Source organism: Babjeviella inositovora, assembly GCF_001661335.1.
Source record: "Babjeviella inositovora NRRL Y-12698 unplaced genomic scaffold BABINscaffold_13, whole genome shotgun sequence".
Classification (NCBI taxonomy): Eukaryota; Fungi; Ascomycota; class Pichiomycetes; order Serinales; genus Babjeviella; species Babjeviella inositovora.
This window is the reverse complement of record NW_017566850.1, coordinates 142,573-158,187: the sequence shown is the minus strand read 5'-3', so window position 1 is coordinate 158,187 and position 15,615 is coordinate 142,573. Positions and strand designations below refer to the sequence as shown.

The window sequence follows — 15,615 nt, the reverse complement described above, 5'->3', positions numbered from 1 at the left end:
TTTTAGCAAACGTTTGGGCAATCTGTTTTCAAGCGTGTTGGTGCAGTGTCGCGTTAAGGTCTTGAGATGTATGAAGTTACAATTCGCCTTAGATAAGCTACTAGCGGTAAAGGAAACTCTATTAGAAATAATAGAACCCACCAATATCCCTCGCAATCTTTTATCAGTCAATAAGTCTTGTAGTTAACTGCTCTAGGGTAACCTCGAAGGTTAAGGCTCGTAGAAAGAATAAAATTTTAAGCTCTCGCCAATGTTAAAGAGTGCAACACTTTGCCAAATCTCACCTACGCATTTATAATACTAAACCAAATTTCTAGCTGAACATTTACCGAAGACAAGGAACCCACGGATAGATGTCTGATAAAAGGCAAATCATACGAAATGTGCCATTACTAGATATTTGTGAGGAGTACCCGTGACTTACTGTGTTATGACATCGACAAACCATTTATTACTGGACTCATAAACTAGGAATCGAATAAAACTCAAGTTAAATACTTGCAGCCTTGAGAGTTTCATGCAAGTTACGATAGTTCTCACTCTTCTTCATTCCCAGAGAACCCCGTGGAGGCAGACCGCTGGCATCATACATTGACCAGCGTTGATGAGGAGATACCTGGTAGAGTGAACGAGACTTTGGAAGGGAACTGCGGCCCAGAAAAGAATCGGACTTGTATGCACCAGCCGAATTGCCATCGGCGTTCAAATAGATGTTAAAGAGTTTGTTCTCACTGTAGAGCGAGGACATCAAAGACATGCTACTCATGGCTGCCACCGGGGGCCTGAAATCAAAATCGTCTATGTCAGCAGTCAAATTCGGAGCAGGCAAATCAAAGCCTTTACTGATCTCTTTGTTCGGGGAAAGAGGCAGGAAGTTGTAATCTTCCTCCGTCTTAACCATTGGAAGTGTTCCCTCTTTATCCAACTTGACCATTGGAAGTGCTTTCTCTTCCTCTATCTTAACCATTGGAAGTGTATCATCTTCCTTCTTAACCTGAAGACTCACACCAGAATCACTGATGAAGGACTGAGTAGTAGGTTTCAAATCCGGGACGGAACCGAGTATGTTACACGATGCCAAAGGTTCAGACTTGACAACCATTTCTGGGTACGAAGCGTGGGAAACGGGGATTTCATTATAGTAGTAATCACTTTCGTTGGTGACCTGTGAGGCATCACTGTCCAAGTCATCCACAGTGGTGGCTTGCCGAACGGTTAGGGATTCGTAGTCATCTGCCTCTTCAGAGCTTTCGTCGGATGCCACCTCTTCGTAGTAATTCTGACGGATTTCGTGCAAGACCCTGTTTCTAGAACTATTCAACTTCCGTTCCATCTCATACTCATCGCCTGCGTTGTACAATAGCCCGATCTCCTGCCTCATTTTGATCCTTGTCATGACGGTGTTGAACAAGTATATTTTCCAGAACTTTCTGAGTTTTTCATTCTCCGCTGCCTCTGGATTGACTCCAACGTCTTCCTCGGGCTCTGACAGGAAGTGCTTTAGTGACGTTCCATCTGTATCTGGAGTCACCTCTCTGGCGTCTGGCGTCGTTTCTCTGTGCTTATACTGGGCTTGGGTGGCTTTCATCTCATCAAAGGTATCAAAATAGGCAGAGGAGTTCTTGAAAGAAGAGATATTGTTCAAGTAGCTCTGGTTTTGGTCATCAACAAAACAACTCGTGCGGTGCACCTTCTGGTAGCCCACCAGCACGCTGGTACCTTGTCCTGGAGCCGGGCGGAGGCTCATGGGGTGTAAGTTATCTGTCATCGGGAATTTCCCTCGCAGAGCAACGATTGGAGATAATAGCCGAGAACCAGGTTTCTGGTTGGAGCGCACTCGCGGCAACCGAAGAGTGCTGGCACTTTGGCTCAGATAGACGGTTGGCAGGCGAAGCATGGAGGGAGACCTGCGAGGAGGCTTAACCCCAACCAAGGCCTTCCGCTTTATAATGATTCTCCACTTTTTGAGCTGCTTTAAACTATACTTCTTAAAGTTCTTGAGCTTGTAGACAAACGTATTGATCTTTCTTCGAATGGCCTTACTCCGCTTGAGCAGAGACCTGTGATCCCCGCTATCGGAGTCCAGCTTGTTTTCGTGTAGTGAGAAAATATCCTGATCGATTGTAATTTCACGGCCCAAACTGAGGTGCCGTGACCGCGCACTGTGACTGCGACGGGTGGGAGAGTCTTTCAAGAAAGCAGAAACTTCTTGGTCAAGCTTGGCCATCTTATGGAGGTAGTGTGGATCCAGGTTCGCCTTTTGTGCGACCCAGCCAGAGCCGTAGACTGAGTCCTTTTGATGTGGAGTTCGTCCGTTTTTGATCCCCTTTGGAAAAGTGTCAGTGAGGGGGGAGAAGTAGACAGATACACCGTCCAAGTCCTGACCACGAAGGAGGTACGATCTGCTACCCATGACTGAGGCGGCAGTTGATGGAGTTGTGGCACCCTTTAATACAAGAGCCGGTGGGCGATTGAAGCCGTTGTCATACAACTCTTTTGTAGCGTGGGTTTCTCCACCAATGTCTTGACGTTGATTCATCCTAGGGGGTAGGGTATCTTTGTCCAGGGACTTTATCTGGGTTTCGTCTGTGGTCATATAGGATGTAGCACTGGTGTGGAGCGTGAGAGGGCGGGAGCTGGATACAGAGACAAGGATCTGCTCAAAGTTCTCGATGGAGTCACCGATCATTGCCATGGTTTCGGGCTGGCAATAATGTGAGGGAATGTTTGGGGGGAAAGTGCATTCTCCTCCTACACAGGACTTGGGTAAATGGCTGATTTACAATGAAGTTTCAGAGCAGAATGAGTGGAGTTGATCTCGTCCCGGCCTAAGACTCACCCTCGTGTCTACAATAATAAGATGGCTGGTAATCCTGTATGTCAAGCGAGAGTCGCTTGGGCGGTATGGGGAGCCACCCGCATCTTATGCAATGCAGGTGCAGAGCGTGCATGAAACGGTGTTATGAGTTTTCCCAAACAGGGAATATTAGAAATATAATTAAAGTCACGTGAGAGAGTTCCTTGGTCCAGTGCTGGGACGGCGAGCCAGGCAAACGGCCTCTTATTGCAAAGGTAAAACCAGGAACTTACAGGAGGAGAAACAAATACAGTATTTGTAATACTCTTTATGAGAGAATCAGCCTGTAGGAGGATTACCTTTTGTAGAGTTCAGGGTTTCGAATATGACGAGCTTCCATGGAAAAACGATTGAATCGAGAGCTCATAAAGGTGTAACGCAAGACTTTTAGCAAACTACGCAGAGTTGGAAGTACGTCTTTGCATCATCTTACTGTTCTTGAATTAAAAATTCAGGATCCATGTATTTCTCTTTGAATTGTCTGTAAGGCAGCGAACACCACGGCTAGATACCCATAGAACCCAGACATGAACTTAGCCGTATAATCCTCTATTACTGCTCCGTAAATGATACATACCCTGAAACAACCTTTCCAGTGCACTGCACTAATCCCGACCTAAAAAGCTTTCAAGACCAATCAACATTGCGTTTAAAAAATAAACAGCTAAATATATTGGCCAGTGATTCAGGACTCTGAACCACTCCCATATATTCATACCACACCTACGATAAATCTTGAATGGTGTGGATCCCACCTACGATAAACCTTGAATGGTGTGGACCCCACCGGGGTTTACAATAAACTTTCAAATCTGTTAAAAATTTATTTTCAATAAAAGGGTGAACGGTACATAGATAAAACCACAAGCCATATATCCATATAGCCAAGAGATAGGCTCAAAATAAGGACAATGCTAGAACCACCCAGACGTCTTAGGATATTCAGTAATGCTCTCCTGGGTTTCAAAATGGTCATCACCAGCGTGCTTGGTCTTAGAAACCCTCTTGATCTGGGAGGTGCCGTCAGAGAACGATTGCCGAATCTTGGTGTAGTTTTTCTCCGTGCCGTCCTTAGTCGTGTAGAAGGAGGTGGTGGTGCAAGTGGAGGTAACTTCCTTGGCAGGTTCCAAGGCTGGAGCTTCGCTTGTCTTTTCATTCAACAAGCTGACCCATTCCTTCTTCTTCTCCTTCAACTTCTCCAATCTTTCTGCACTCTGCGCCTTGCGCATGGCGGAGCTCCAGTCCATGTAGGCGCTGAATCCGGTGAAGAACTTCCCGTTGTTTGGGGTTTCGTACACGATGTCACCGTTATGGGAGGTGCTAGAGCATGACTGAGCGTACTCTTTGGTTAGAAGGTCTTTCTGAAGGAGGAATTGCGGTGGGATAATGGCCTTGGGGAAAAGGCATCTCCAGTACCCGTTGTGGTCCCACCCGGCCATCCCGTTCTTTTCCTTGCACAACTCGTAGAGCTCGCTGGACGGCGTTGGGTACGAGAATAAACCCACATCGGAGATGATTTGGGTGTTTCTTTTGAACGGCAGAAAGTTTGGCCAGTCGGTGAGCACCTTATTAAATTTGGAAAGATTGTCGTCATCGCTGTCAAAGAGGAAGCCAAGGGAGTTACTCACAGCACCTGGAAGGTTACCGAAGTCCTCCGGGAACAACTCCTCGTCGGTGACCAATGCCTTCAAGTCATTCACGTGCGACTTGGTCAAATCCCACGCATCTGCTGACTTGTCGAGGATTTCGTTCGTGACAAGAGATGCACCCTTGATGGTGTTTAGGATGGTGTGGGTGACGTCGTCCAAACTTTTCTTCATGTCCCTGACATGGTCGACGTCTTTGTCGTCATCGTTATTGTTACCTGGTAAGATACTCATAGGAAATAGAGGGATCGCTGTGAAGTGAGCTAATCCGATAGCCCCGCTTGATCACACACGCCACGCATATGCTTGAGAAAATCTCGGAGCAAGCAGGTGCTAACGTAAGTTACGTGTATACGGCGCATGTGTTGACCGCACCTTTAAATCTACTTAGATTGTTCTCTAATAGTGATTTCAGGGGATACCAAACCGAGATTCTGTGGGCTTATTTATCGTCTTCAAGTCATAGACAAAACTAAGGTAGCAAGACAAACATCTTGCTTGGGAGGAAAACATGCCTATTCGGTAAATACATGGCAATAATCGAGGTTCAGAATACACTGACTACGCGCGTCTTAGGGTTGGCATTTGTACAGATTGGTACGCTGTAATCCACCTTAGCTACATACTAAGCATACACCAGATGTTTGTTTCATAAGTCAAACAATCCTGACTTACGATTACACCTAGGTCAACTTCAATCAATGCATCGTTACAATAACTCTAGAAGCTTAGAGTTTTATTCATGGGTGATCCTTTGATAAACCCACATCACGATAAAATCAAGGCACATGAAATGTTGACCGTCGCTTATTCCAGGTCTGTGGGAAATCCATCTACCACTGGAACTCTTCACGGATGGTGCGGGCCTCGTTCTGCTGGAGCTGTTCCGACCGGTTCAATGCCTTTACTCGGGTATAATAAACCGGACAGTCAGCACTTGTACAGTCCGCATAGCCATCGGAGTCCCCATAGTTCGATGCTGCACAGCTGTAACAAACAACTGCCAGTCGTCGCAAGGAGCTGTCCAGATCCGATATCCTGGCCTGAAGGCTCGCTAACGTCTGTACCTCGTTGAACTTACACGCGCGGCATAAGCGCGACGCGGGGTTGTCCACGCTATGGGCACAGCAGACACAGGCGTTCGACTTGACCACGCCGAGGATACCCTTGGCGCCGCGTTTGGGTTTGCGTGTATACTGGATGGACCGCGGAAGCTCGCGGAACCACAGCTTGACGTCTACACCCATCAAGTTGAAGATCCGTTCAAGCGGCGGGATCAACACCTTGGTGATGTAGTACTGGCTGTCAAGTGTTAGCGTGGGATCCGCGAGGAACTCCTCAGGCAGGATGCACCGTGACCGTAGCGTGGCCTTGGGAAGCCCCTTGATCACCACGTACGGCACCCGCTCTCGGTACTGCGGCTCTGCCTTCGCATCTGCCGCCATCTTTGTCATGCTCACGGCGGCGCCGGGCGGGGGGTGTGCTGCGCTTTTGTACCTACCGATGCGCACCTCCTTGGCGAAACAAAAGTCCTGGACAGAGATGCGGTCGAGTAAGATCTTGTTGAACTGTGTTTGGACGTACTGTTTCACCAATGAAACGTCTTTTGTTTCAAACAAGAGGCGGAGGGTATGCTCCACGATCTTAGCCTGCGCCGGAATTCCGTCTCTTCTGACCGTCTCTATTCCCTTGGCATCAAACATGGGCACGGTTTGGTCTTCCCACTCGTACGCATACCCCACGTAGCGCTTCTTCGTGAGCAACACGCACGGATGGTACACCTTTTCGAACTTCAACTCGATGGGACTGGGAAACAAGTCGGTGACGTGCTTGGCAATGGCGCGTCCGAGCCGAAATGCGTCGTCGCGGGACTTTCCGGGGAAGTACACAAAGAGCGAATCGGTATCGCCGTAAACCACCTTTGCCCCCCAGTTGCCGCGTTCAATCTCGTCAATCGACTGCGACAAAATCTCACGACCAGTCTGAACGATGCTGTCGGCGAGGTCCGAACAGGGCATGCGGCCGGAAAAACTGGCGGAGGTGTACCCGTAAGTGACGTTGGCGATGAACTTTAGCGCCAACTGCCGCGAGTTGTACAACCGGCAGAGCTGCTGGTCGTCCTCCAACTCCTTCATCGTGGTCTTGGTCATGACTCGGGTTTCTAGCAACTCGTCTAACATGATGGCGAGCACGGATTTGCGCACCTTCTGGCTCACAAACATCATTCCTGTTGGGGAAATCGTGATATCATCCTTCAACACACCAATGGCACCGGGCTTGAGTCGCACGTTGGCTACACCCAACTTATTTTCAACGGGATTGAAGCCTCGGAGTTTACCAACCATCGTGCTGTAACAATAGTTGAACGCAATCATGATGGACGGATACAACGACTGGAAGTCTAGCACCACAAGAGGACTCTTGTAGAACGCAGACTCTGGCTCCATGACCAATGGTATGCATTCGAGCGGTTTCTGCTGGCGCACCTGGAACCTGTCCGGTGAAACCATTATAAAATTCCCAGCCTTGCTAAGACGGGTCAAAAATGCCTCCACCTTAAACTGCGACCCACGGTAGAGCACCGAGTAGAAATCCATCCCCATCAACCGCGCCTGCTCTGTGGTCCCCGTGATCAACTCCTGGTTCTCGATGATGCGGAAGTTCAAGTCGACTCGCTGTCGGAAGTAGCGTATGACCATGAGTTTTCCGCGGAAGCTGGAGCACATTTGGGTGAGCTTTATATCGGAGTAGAGCGGCACGCGCTTCAGGAGAAGGTGAAACGCGATGTTCTCCATTGTGTAACTCGTCAATGCCACCGTATCGCGTATGTGGCGCCACGTGTTGAGCATGTGGCGTCCGGTAATTCGGATGGCCGAGGCGTGGGTATAGCCCCAGCGGTCATCCGTCTTGTCGCTTGTCTTCGTGGAGACTCGACTGAGTGTAGTGCAGATGTCAGTATCGTACACCTCCTGGAAACGATCCACGAGGTACCCCCATGACTTAGCATGGAGTTCATATCCCGTGAGGATATCCGGGTCGAAGCGGAGTACCAACCACAAGAGCTTGTTAACCATGGCGACCTCATCTGGAAACGACAAGATGCTCACTCCGGTGAGCTTAGATAGACGACCGTATTGGGTCAACTCATAGTTGTCTTCTCCTCCGTGGTCACCCAAGACCAAGACCCCTTCCGCAGCGGTCCGCCCGTCTATGGCAAACTGGTTCAGATTGTCAAAGCGATAGAAGATCATCTTTATGGGATCCCGTGCAGGGTCCGGCTTCATTCCGTCCCGCGTGGGCACAAAAACCTCCACCCCGAAGCTAGTGAGGTGCAAGAAGCCATCTGGCCGCCGCGAAATTTTCGTGGTGCCCAGTCTCAATCCAGGCTTGTAGGACTGCGTATACGCATCGATCTGGGACGAAAAAAGGCCTCGTTCTGGCTTGATCGTCTTCAAGAAATCAGAAACATCGGCGAAGCTTGGCGGTTCGGGACAGTACTCCCAACGACAGAAGGAGGAAGTTTTGCCAAACACGGGGGTTGCAATCCGAGCGCTAACTGTGTCCGCTATAGTGCTGGACATGGGTATCCCACAGACATGGAGCTTCGGGATATGGGCCAAGTCGTTTGACTTCAAAACAAACTTCTTTCCGGAGTAGATCACTGGTCGCGGAGGGAGGTCCTGGGGGTTGGAATAGAACGGGTCGGAGTAGTCGATCTTCAAGAGAGCGTGCTCGTCGAAATCTTCCATAATATGCGCTGGGTCCGGTGGTTGGGAGCTTGCCTCGTACACCTTTCCGATGGTGGAGAAATGGGAGAGGTAGCCCCTGGCTAATTTATTGCGGCACTGCGTTGGGGGTAATTTGTATAAAGGCGAGCTGGTCAAGGAATCGGGGAACGCTCGGGAAAATTTCCGCTTTGGAGGGGGAAATTGTGACTGGCGAAGCATTGACATATCAAAACTTGTATCAGAATCCAAGCTGGTTAGCCTTGTAGGGCTGAGGACCTCTTCTTGGTCGTCCTTTTCTCGAATTTCCTGCTCTTGGTTGGTTTTCTCTTGGTTATCCTTCTCTTGGGCTTCCTTTTCCTGTGGTTCATCCCAATTTTCCCCATCATCTTGTGGTTCACCCCATTCCTCGCCACAGTCCACCTCTGCATTTTGCCCATCCCTCTCCTTTTCTTCATTTTGATCGCTCTCCTCTGCACTCATATCAATCTCCTCCTTTAGAGTCACCTCCTTTAGTTCCACCCTTTTTCGATCCCCTTCCTTCCTCTTTTTATTCGATACATTCATCACGGTCCCAGTCTGTAACGAGGTCACCTGATGTAAATCGCTTTGTGGGGTCCACTCTGCCAACTCATCGTCAGGAATCTCCACACTCTTTAGTGCATTCCCAATCGCTGCGAGCTTGAACGGAATGTTGAGCATTTCTAGGTGCGACGTCGTGATGCTTTCCACCGACAACGGGCTGCTCGACCGTTGGCGATGCAACTCTGTACTAAGCTTTGTGGCGTACTCGAAAAGCCCGCGCTCCTCATCGGAAACCCACGCGGGGGAGAATTGTGCCGGGATGGAATGCACCGGGGTGGCAATAGCCGGCTGGATAATCCCGCGCTGTCGGCGCTGGAAATCGATGTCGCGCACCAATTCCTCGAGCGACGCAATGCGCTTCGTACGCCCCTGCGGTTTCGGCACCAAATTCTCGTAGAGCCGCATCGGCTGTTCGTGAACTTCGTGGCGATTCAAAATCCACGAAGCGTCAACATCAATTTCCGCTACCGCCTTGCCCATTCGCGGATAACACGCCCGACTCAAGACATTGCGTCCCAAAAACTGTGTGAGATACTTACCAAGCGACTCACCAGTGCTGTCGGGAACCTTCAGATTATACACCTTGGCGTCAAGCACCGGAGTCCGCACGTAGCACTTTGCTAAGTTGAGCCAGCCACACGCCTGGAGGTTGAAATCCGTCAAGAACTGCATCGTGTACGGAATATGTGTTTCATAAGGCTGCATCGACGTTGACTGGAGGATTTTTGACAAACGAACAACATAGGCAGCGTTTAGGAGGTGGATCTTGTAGAAGAGAGCTGGCGCTGAGTGGAAACCGTAAAACGGTGTGGCCTGGATCACAGACACCCCGGCGATGTAGCTAAAACTCTCCGGAGGGATATCACCCGTTTCTTGCTCTTCGCTGTAGTCTTCATTTTCTTCATCTTTTTTGCGCCTGAAACTCTCCTGCAACTTGCCCTCGAGCACGCGGCGGAGGTTGCGGCATTGTTGTGCCGTTTCGCCCTTTCGTCCCTGGTACTCAATGAAGAAATATGGGTATACATTGTGGACGTGCACAAGAACCGAATGGCCTGTGGGGAAGGCACCGAAAATGCGCAACACAGGCACCCGTGTGAAACCATGTTCCTCATCGTTAGCCGCTGGGGCGTATGTGAAGGACGACGGATAATCTTGGTACGAGTCGTAGGCGTTGATTTGGACCTTGAGTAGCGCCAGACCGAGACTTTTACCAGTGGAATCCATCGATAGCAATCATTCATCAGTATGGTAAACGAGTATCAGGGGGAAGCGCTGATTGTACCGATTTAGATGAAGTGGCGGTTCGCAAATAAGCTGTTGCATGTAGCCGTTGGAAGGGACGGTCAGTGCGGCTGACATGAAGGTGAGACATCCTGGGTGTAATCCAGTCTGCATACAGAAAGCAGTAACTCAGAAAATGCACCAGATGCCGAATGAGTAGATACTTGATTGTGGGAGTCGAACGGGAAATGGTTGTGTGTTGATAAAAAGAGTAACTAGGTGAAACTCAAGAAAGGGCGGTCGGGAGATATACGTCTTGTGGTTCTATCACGTGATCCCCATAGTATCTCCAACATCTAGCCAATCCCCCGGTATAAATCAAATAATGCTCATAAACGTCCCTTGAGAAAGAGTTAAAGTCCGAAATTTCAGGCATTGGACCACTGTGATGGTTACTGGGCGGATTCACCGATACTCTCACTTTATAGGGACAGACAAAGCTACAGCTCCACACGTGACTCGCGGCGGCTACACGCAGGACAAGAAAGCGATCCAAAAACGCTTCAAGATGCTAGTTTCAGTTCACTACAGATCCCACTATCCCAGATGTCATTTTTGTCAGAGAGACAACGGCAGGAGCTCAACAAATCATTAGTGCAGTATCTCCGACCGGTGCTCCCTGCGGTTGCAGCACAGTTACAGGAACAGTTTGCAGTGAGCGATGACGACTTGACCAAAATCATCCCCGACTACCTCGAGAAGAAGTGGTCGACAGTGCTCCGACTTCAGAAGAAGATCCTCGACCTTGAAAACCAGGTAGAACACCTCACATCTGTGCTAGAGTCTAATGATCTCCACCAGATGGCCAGTGAGGCCGCGCGCAAGCTGGACTGGCTCCCCAGCCGCAACTCCAAGATCCTCAAGGCCCACCGTGACTCGGTAACCTGTGTTACAGTGCACCCATACCTTCCACAGCTCGTGAGTGGTGGTATGGATGGCACGTTTGTGGTGTGGGACCTCCTCAACGCTACGGAGCCTGAACGCATCGTCCGTGCGCACGCACGCGCAATCACCGCGGTGGCGTTTGCGCCCAGAGAGAGCGTCAACAAGAGCACCAACAAAAAGCAGACGCTATTTGCAACGTGTTCTGCGGATCTCTTTATCAAAATATGGGACGCTGACTTCAATCTTGTCCGCACCTTATCGGGCCACGACCACTCCGTATCCGCACTCGCGTTCAGTCCTGCGAACCCCAACCATTTGTACTCGTGTTCACGCGACAAGACTGTCAAACTCTGGGACCTCACCTCCGGCTGGTGTGTCAAGTCGTTTGTGGGCCACAGCGAGTGGGTGCGCGCGCTAGACGTCTCTCCCAACGGAGCGTACGTGCTCTCCGCGTCCGCCGATCAGAGTCTTAGGTTGTCACACGGTGAGTCTGGGACCGGTCTCGCGTTGCTCGTGGGGCATCACCAGGTGGTGGAGACGTGTAAGTTTGCCCCAAAGAGCGCGTACAAGTTCCTAGATCCTCTTGCAGCGCAGGCGGTTGCGCGTGAGCTTGTGGACCTTGAGGGATATGAGGCGCTCTCGGTGAAATACGCCGTGACGGGTGGTCGTGACGATACTATTCGCGTGTGGCTCTTGCCACTCCCCACTGAGCGTGCGCACCGACCGCCGCTTCCCGCCTCGAACCCCAGCGCAACCTGTTTCCTCGAGCTCAAGGGCCACACATCGTGGGTGCGTGCGCTCCAGGTCCATCCCAATGGTCGCTTCTTGTTTTCCGCGTCTGACGACAGGAGCATAAAGATCTGGGATCTCGAGCGAAAGGGCAAGTGCGTGAGGACATTAAACGGGCACGAGGGGTTTGTGAATGCCATAACTATGGCTCCACCCCACAACCCCGAGACCAACGTTGAGGAGAGCAAAGACGACGAGGAGGCATTGACGAAATCCATCCGGTGTATTTTCGCCAGTGGTGGTGGTGACAACACCGTGAGGTTATGGAATTAGAGTAGATTCCTGGATAAGTAATACTTGTACTATATGTAAATCGCTGTAAGGAGCAAAAAAAAAAAAAAAAATCGAGGGTGAGATGTTAAGCGTATGTGAAACGGCTTAGCAACTATATACACAGCATTAATAATTTATTATTGGAGTAATTGAGTTATGGGCTATAATCAGACTCTTATCTCTGGCTACACTGCGTAATTTGACTTTTGAATATAAATATGCATGATAAACGGGAATAATCCCCAAGAGAAAATAGAAAGAAAGCATATAGGCAATGGCGCAGTCACCAGTCTATCGAAACAATATGGAAAGACAAAGTTACGGGTACGAGATATGAACCAGAGAGTGATGTAATCCGGAAGAGCAACAACGACCAAGAGTCGGATATCAATATCACTACTCTGGCACACTAGCCAATCTTTGAGACTGAGGCTCCGATAAAATCTAAAACATCAAGAGTAAATGATATGTGACAAGCATCCCAGCCATGAAGTACAATGTAAAATCTAACAGTTCTTTGAAACAAGTCTCAGGTCCGTATCGGGGTTGGGCTACTGTTCCACCCTAGACCTCGGCTAAGATTGCCTTAAAGTTAAACGGCTCAAACAACCTCCCCTCACCCTCAAAGAACTTCGACATCGATTCGACCCAGTGCAAACGCAAGGAGTGCAACATCGCGGACGTGCCCTCCATCATCACCAAAATCACCACGGTCAACACAAACCACATGCCGAACAAAAGCACCACCTTCACCGACCCGAGAACCCCGGTCGCACCAAAGGCGCCTTGTAAGGTCATGGTCCACAAGACACTGGACAACTGGGCGTGGGCCAAGGACAAGGCCCACAACCGCAAGTACGACGCAGTGTGTGACACACAGTTGAGACAGAACTCGATGGTGTGGATGACCTGGTGGATCATGATGTCGCCAAAGTCGTGCGCGGTGTGTTCCTCCTCGTCGTCTTCAATGACTTCCGCCTCGGCTTCGGTGCCTGGCAAAGCATGGTGTTCCCTGTCCAACTGTCTCTTCAAGTACAATGGCTTCAAGAGCAACAACCACGGAACACAGATCAAAGCAATGCTCAACAACACCACCTGGACCTTTGCCTGGTGCGGATACAACTCCTCGGCGACGGTTCCCGGGGATAAGAACATCGAAATCAACATGTTCAACAAACCTGGTGGTTTTTTATCCACAGCAACCCAGTCCACCGTCCACTTGTACACAATGGAAAGCGACAAGTAGCCGAAGATACCCTGCATGAAGAGCAAGCCCGGAAGGAAGTTCCCCAACAAGTCGATCGGCGACTTGAAGTAGAGGTAGTTGACCAAGGAAAACATGTAGGAGTAAGACATGTGGAGGTAGCCCATCAAAATAGAAAGCTTCATCTTGTACGAGTTAGTGAACAACAAGGCGTTCTCAGTGCCATGCCACGCTGAGTCCAACCCGAAGGAATACACCCCGACGGATTCACCAAACACCGTCTGGCCGACCTTGAAGTCTTCTGGCCACTCCCAGCCGGACCGGAACAACGTCATCGACTTGGAAAAGAGATCGTTGTACATAAGGCCGGTGTACATGGAGAAAATCCCCATGAGCAAGATGATGTACCTCCCAGAAAAAGCCATGTCGAAGATCTCGTCGCGCTTCATCAAGCCAATGTTCTTTTCATTGATGACAAGGAACAAGGCGGCCAAGGTGACAATGAAGCCGTGTCCCAAGTCACCGAACATGATGGCAAACATGAACGGGAAGGTGACAATGGTGGGCAAGCCAGGGTTGACCTCGCGGTAGGTGGCGATCCCGTACGCGTCACAGATGTTCTGGAAGGCGGCGGTAAACTTGTTGGTACGGTGGAACGTTGGCGGCGTACGCGACGTCTGCAAAACGTTGACAATCGTGGGGATCTGGGACGCCGCGCGCTCCGTCGCGAGCTCCACCGCGCGCTGCACGTCGCCCAACGCGTCACGCGCGATCCAGCCCTCCGCGACCAACGTCTTGCGGTTTGCGTCGTAGTTGAACAAGTTCATGGCCGAGAAGATCGCCTTCTCTTTCGCAATATCCTCACTCCAGGTCTGCAAGCCGGTCCCGATCGCGGCCAACTCCGTCTTGAGCGTGCGGGTGGTGGTTTCCAACACATACGTGAGATCGGCTAAGCGGCTGTTGACCTCCGTGAGCGCCTCGCGACGCAAGCCCGCGTCCTGATCCACCGCGTAGAGGTCCGCGTCGAGCGATTCCGCGATCTTGCGGATACGGCTCATGATCAAACTTCCATGGGAGACGACAATGAACACGTCCTTATTGACATACTTTTTGGTTTTGGGGTTAAAGACGGGCTCGCGGATCTCGATCGTGTTGAAGTACAAGTTCCCGCGCAACGCGCGCCACAAGATGCGCTGCAAGATGCCGATCTTTTCGCGTGCAACCACACCGGTGACAAAGTTGTCACGCGTGGCAGCCGGCACGCCGCTCTCCAATGCCTCCGAGGTGTCGCCTTCCGCACCCTCCAAGCCGCCAAAGTCTGCAAAGAACGTGTCGGAGGCATTGATCGCTAAACGCAACTGCTGAAGGTCCGTCTGTCTCTTCTGCAACTCTTCGGTGGCATCAATCATCTGCACAACGCGCGCCTCCAACAACTGTGCGTTCTGCACGTGTTCGTCGATGTCGTTGGGTGTGGCCTGCGCGCGTGCATCGTCCTGGTACGGCGAGCTCGCGGGCTCGATACCGTGTGCGCGCAATTGCTCGCTGAAATAGCGGTGCTGTCTCTCAACGGTGTCCAAGCGGCGGGTTTCTTTAACAAACGAGCGCTGGAACGAGTTCACCTTGGCGTTGAGGTCGCGGAACTGGATGAGCCCGCTCTGCCCCAACGTGTACACCACGTCGCGGCTGATTTCATTGGGGATGTACAACTGGACTAGCGACATTTCCGCCGAGCGGAAGATGGCCTCGTCCTTTTCGGTCATATTGGTGGGTTAGATCGCGAATTGGCGGTGAGTATAGGGGTAGAGGAAGGTTGTTTTTAGTCCTTATCGATAGTCACTCACTTTTTCTCGGTTGGGCACTATCGCGATAAAGGGTGGAGCAAGTGAGGGCCGGTTACCCGGCGCGCACGTGCCCATAACTTGAGAACCCAGGGGACCGAAAGCGCCATTAAGCGGCTGCCGCATATCCAGCCATGGGGTTATGGCAGACGGTACGAGACGAGGAAAAGGGATTAAAACCAGTAGAAATATACTCATCCTTCTTGGTGCTTTAATTTGATTGTAGAAAATATCTAAGGAAGACTACCCTTATACGGAGGTAGATACACGGGGTTTGGCTATTTGGCAGTGACAATTGTTTGCGGCCAGTCGAAGCTCCCATACCTTGCCAAAGGGCATTTTCTGCCTATAGAATGGTGGTTTGTGAGTTATCAACGGGTACTTTGCATTAGTTAAGGGCCAACCTCTTTTTTGGTGTATGCTTATTGACATGTGATTAATATTGGTTCTCCCGGCCACTAAAGACAAAATTTCTCTGCCTCTAAGGTTATTTCAATCTCACCTGATCTATAAACATGGCATAATAATTGTC

The 15,615-nt window shown here is 50.4% G+C and overlaps 5 protein-coding genes across 5 annotated transcripts; 1 reads left to right on the top strand and 4 right to left on the bottom strand.

Moving 5' to 3' along the window:
- Nucleotides 1-432: 432 nt before the first annotated feature.
- Nucleotides 433-2,827, bottom strand: BABINDRAFT_163190 (uncharacterized protein). The gene has a single exon (XM_019129763.1). It carries the CDS (start codon nt 2,693-2,695, stop codon nt 491-493), a length of 2,205 nt encoding a protein of 734 aa, XP_018983131.1. The 5' UTR covers nt 2,696-2,827; the 3' UTR covers nt 433-490.
- Nucleotides 2,828-3,666: 839 nt separating this feature from the next.
- Nucleotides 3,667-4,823, bottom strand: BABINDRAFT_163189 (uncharacterized protein). Its single transcript, XM_019129762.1, has one exon. It carries the CDS (start codon nt 4,735-4,737, stop codon nt 3,772-3,774), a length of 966 nt encoding a protein of 321 aa, XP_018983130.1. The 5' UTR covers nt 4,738-4,823; the 3' UTR covers nt 3,667-3,771.
- A 513-nt stretch (nt 4,824-5,336) lies between these two features.
- On the bottom strand, nt 5,337-10,463 carry REV3 (Rev3p; the record flags this gene model as incomplete). Its single annotated transcript, XM_019132480.1, has 3 exons — nt 8,961-10,463; nt 8,751-8,909; nt 5,337-8,567 (listed from the first exon to the last, which is right to left on the bottom strand). Exons 1-3 carry the CDS (start codon nt 10,035-10,037, stop codon nt 5,337-5,339), a joined length of 4,467 nt encoding a protein of 1,488 aa, XP_018983129.1. The 5' UTR covers nt 10,038-10,463.
- A 106-nt stretch (nt 10,464-10,569) lies between these two features.
- Nucleotides 10,570-12,221, top strand: BABINDRAFT_163187 (uncharacterized protein). The gene has a single exon (XM_019129761.1). The coding sequence runs from the start codon at nt 10,641-10,643 to the stop codon at nt 12,039-12,041; it is 1,401 nt and encodes a 466-aa protein (XP_018983128.1). The 5' UTR covers nt 10,570-10,640; the 3' UTR covers nt 12,042-12,221.
- On the bottom strand, nt 12,182-15,061 carry VPH1 (H(+)-transporting V0 sector ATPase subunit a). Its single transcript, XM_019129760.1, has one exon. It carries the CDS (start codon nt 15,003-15,005, stop codon nt 12,606-12,608), a length of 2,400 nt encoding a protein of 799 aa, XP_018983127.1. The 5' UTR covers nt 15,006-15,061; the 3' UTR covers nt 12,182-12,605.
- Nucleotides 15,062-15,615: the final 554 nt, after the last annotated feature.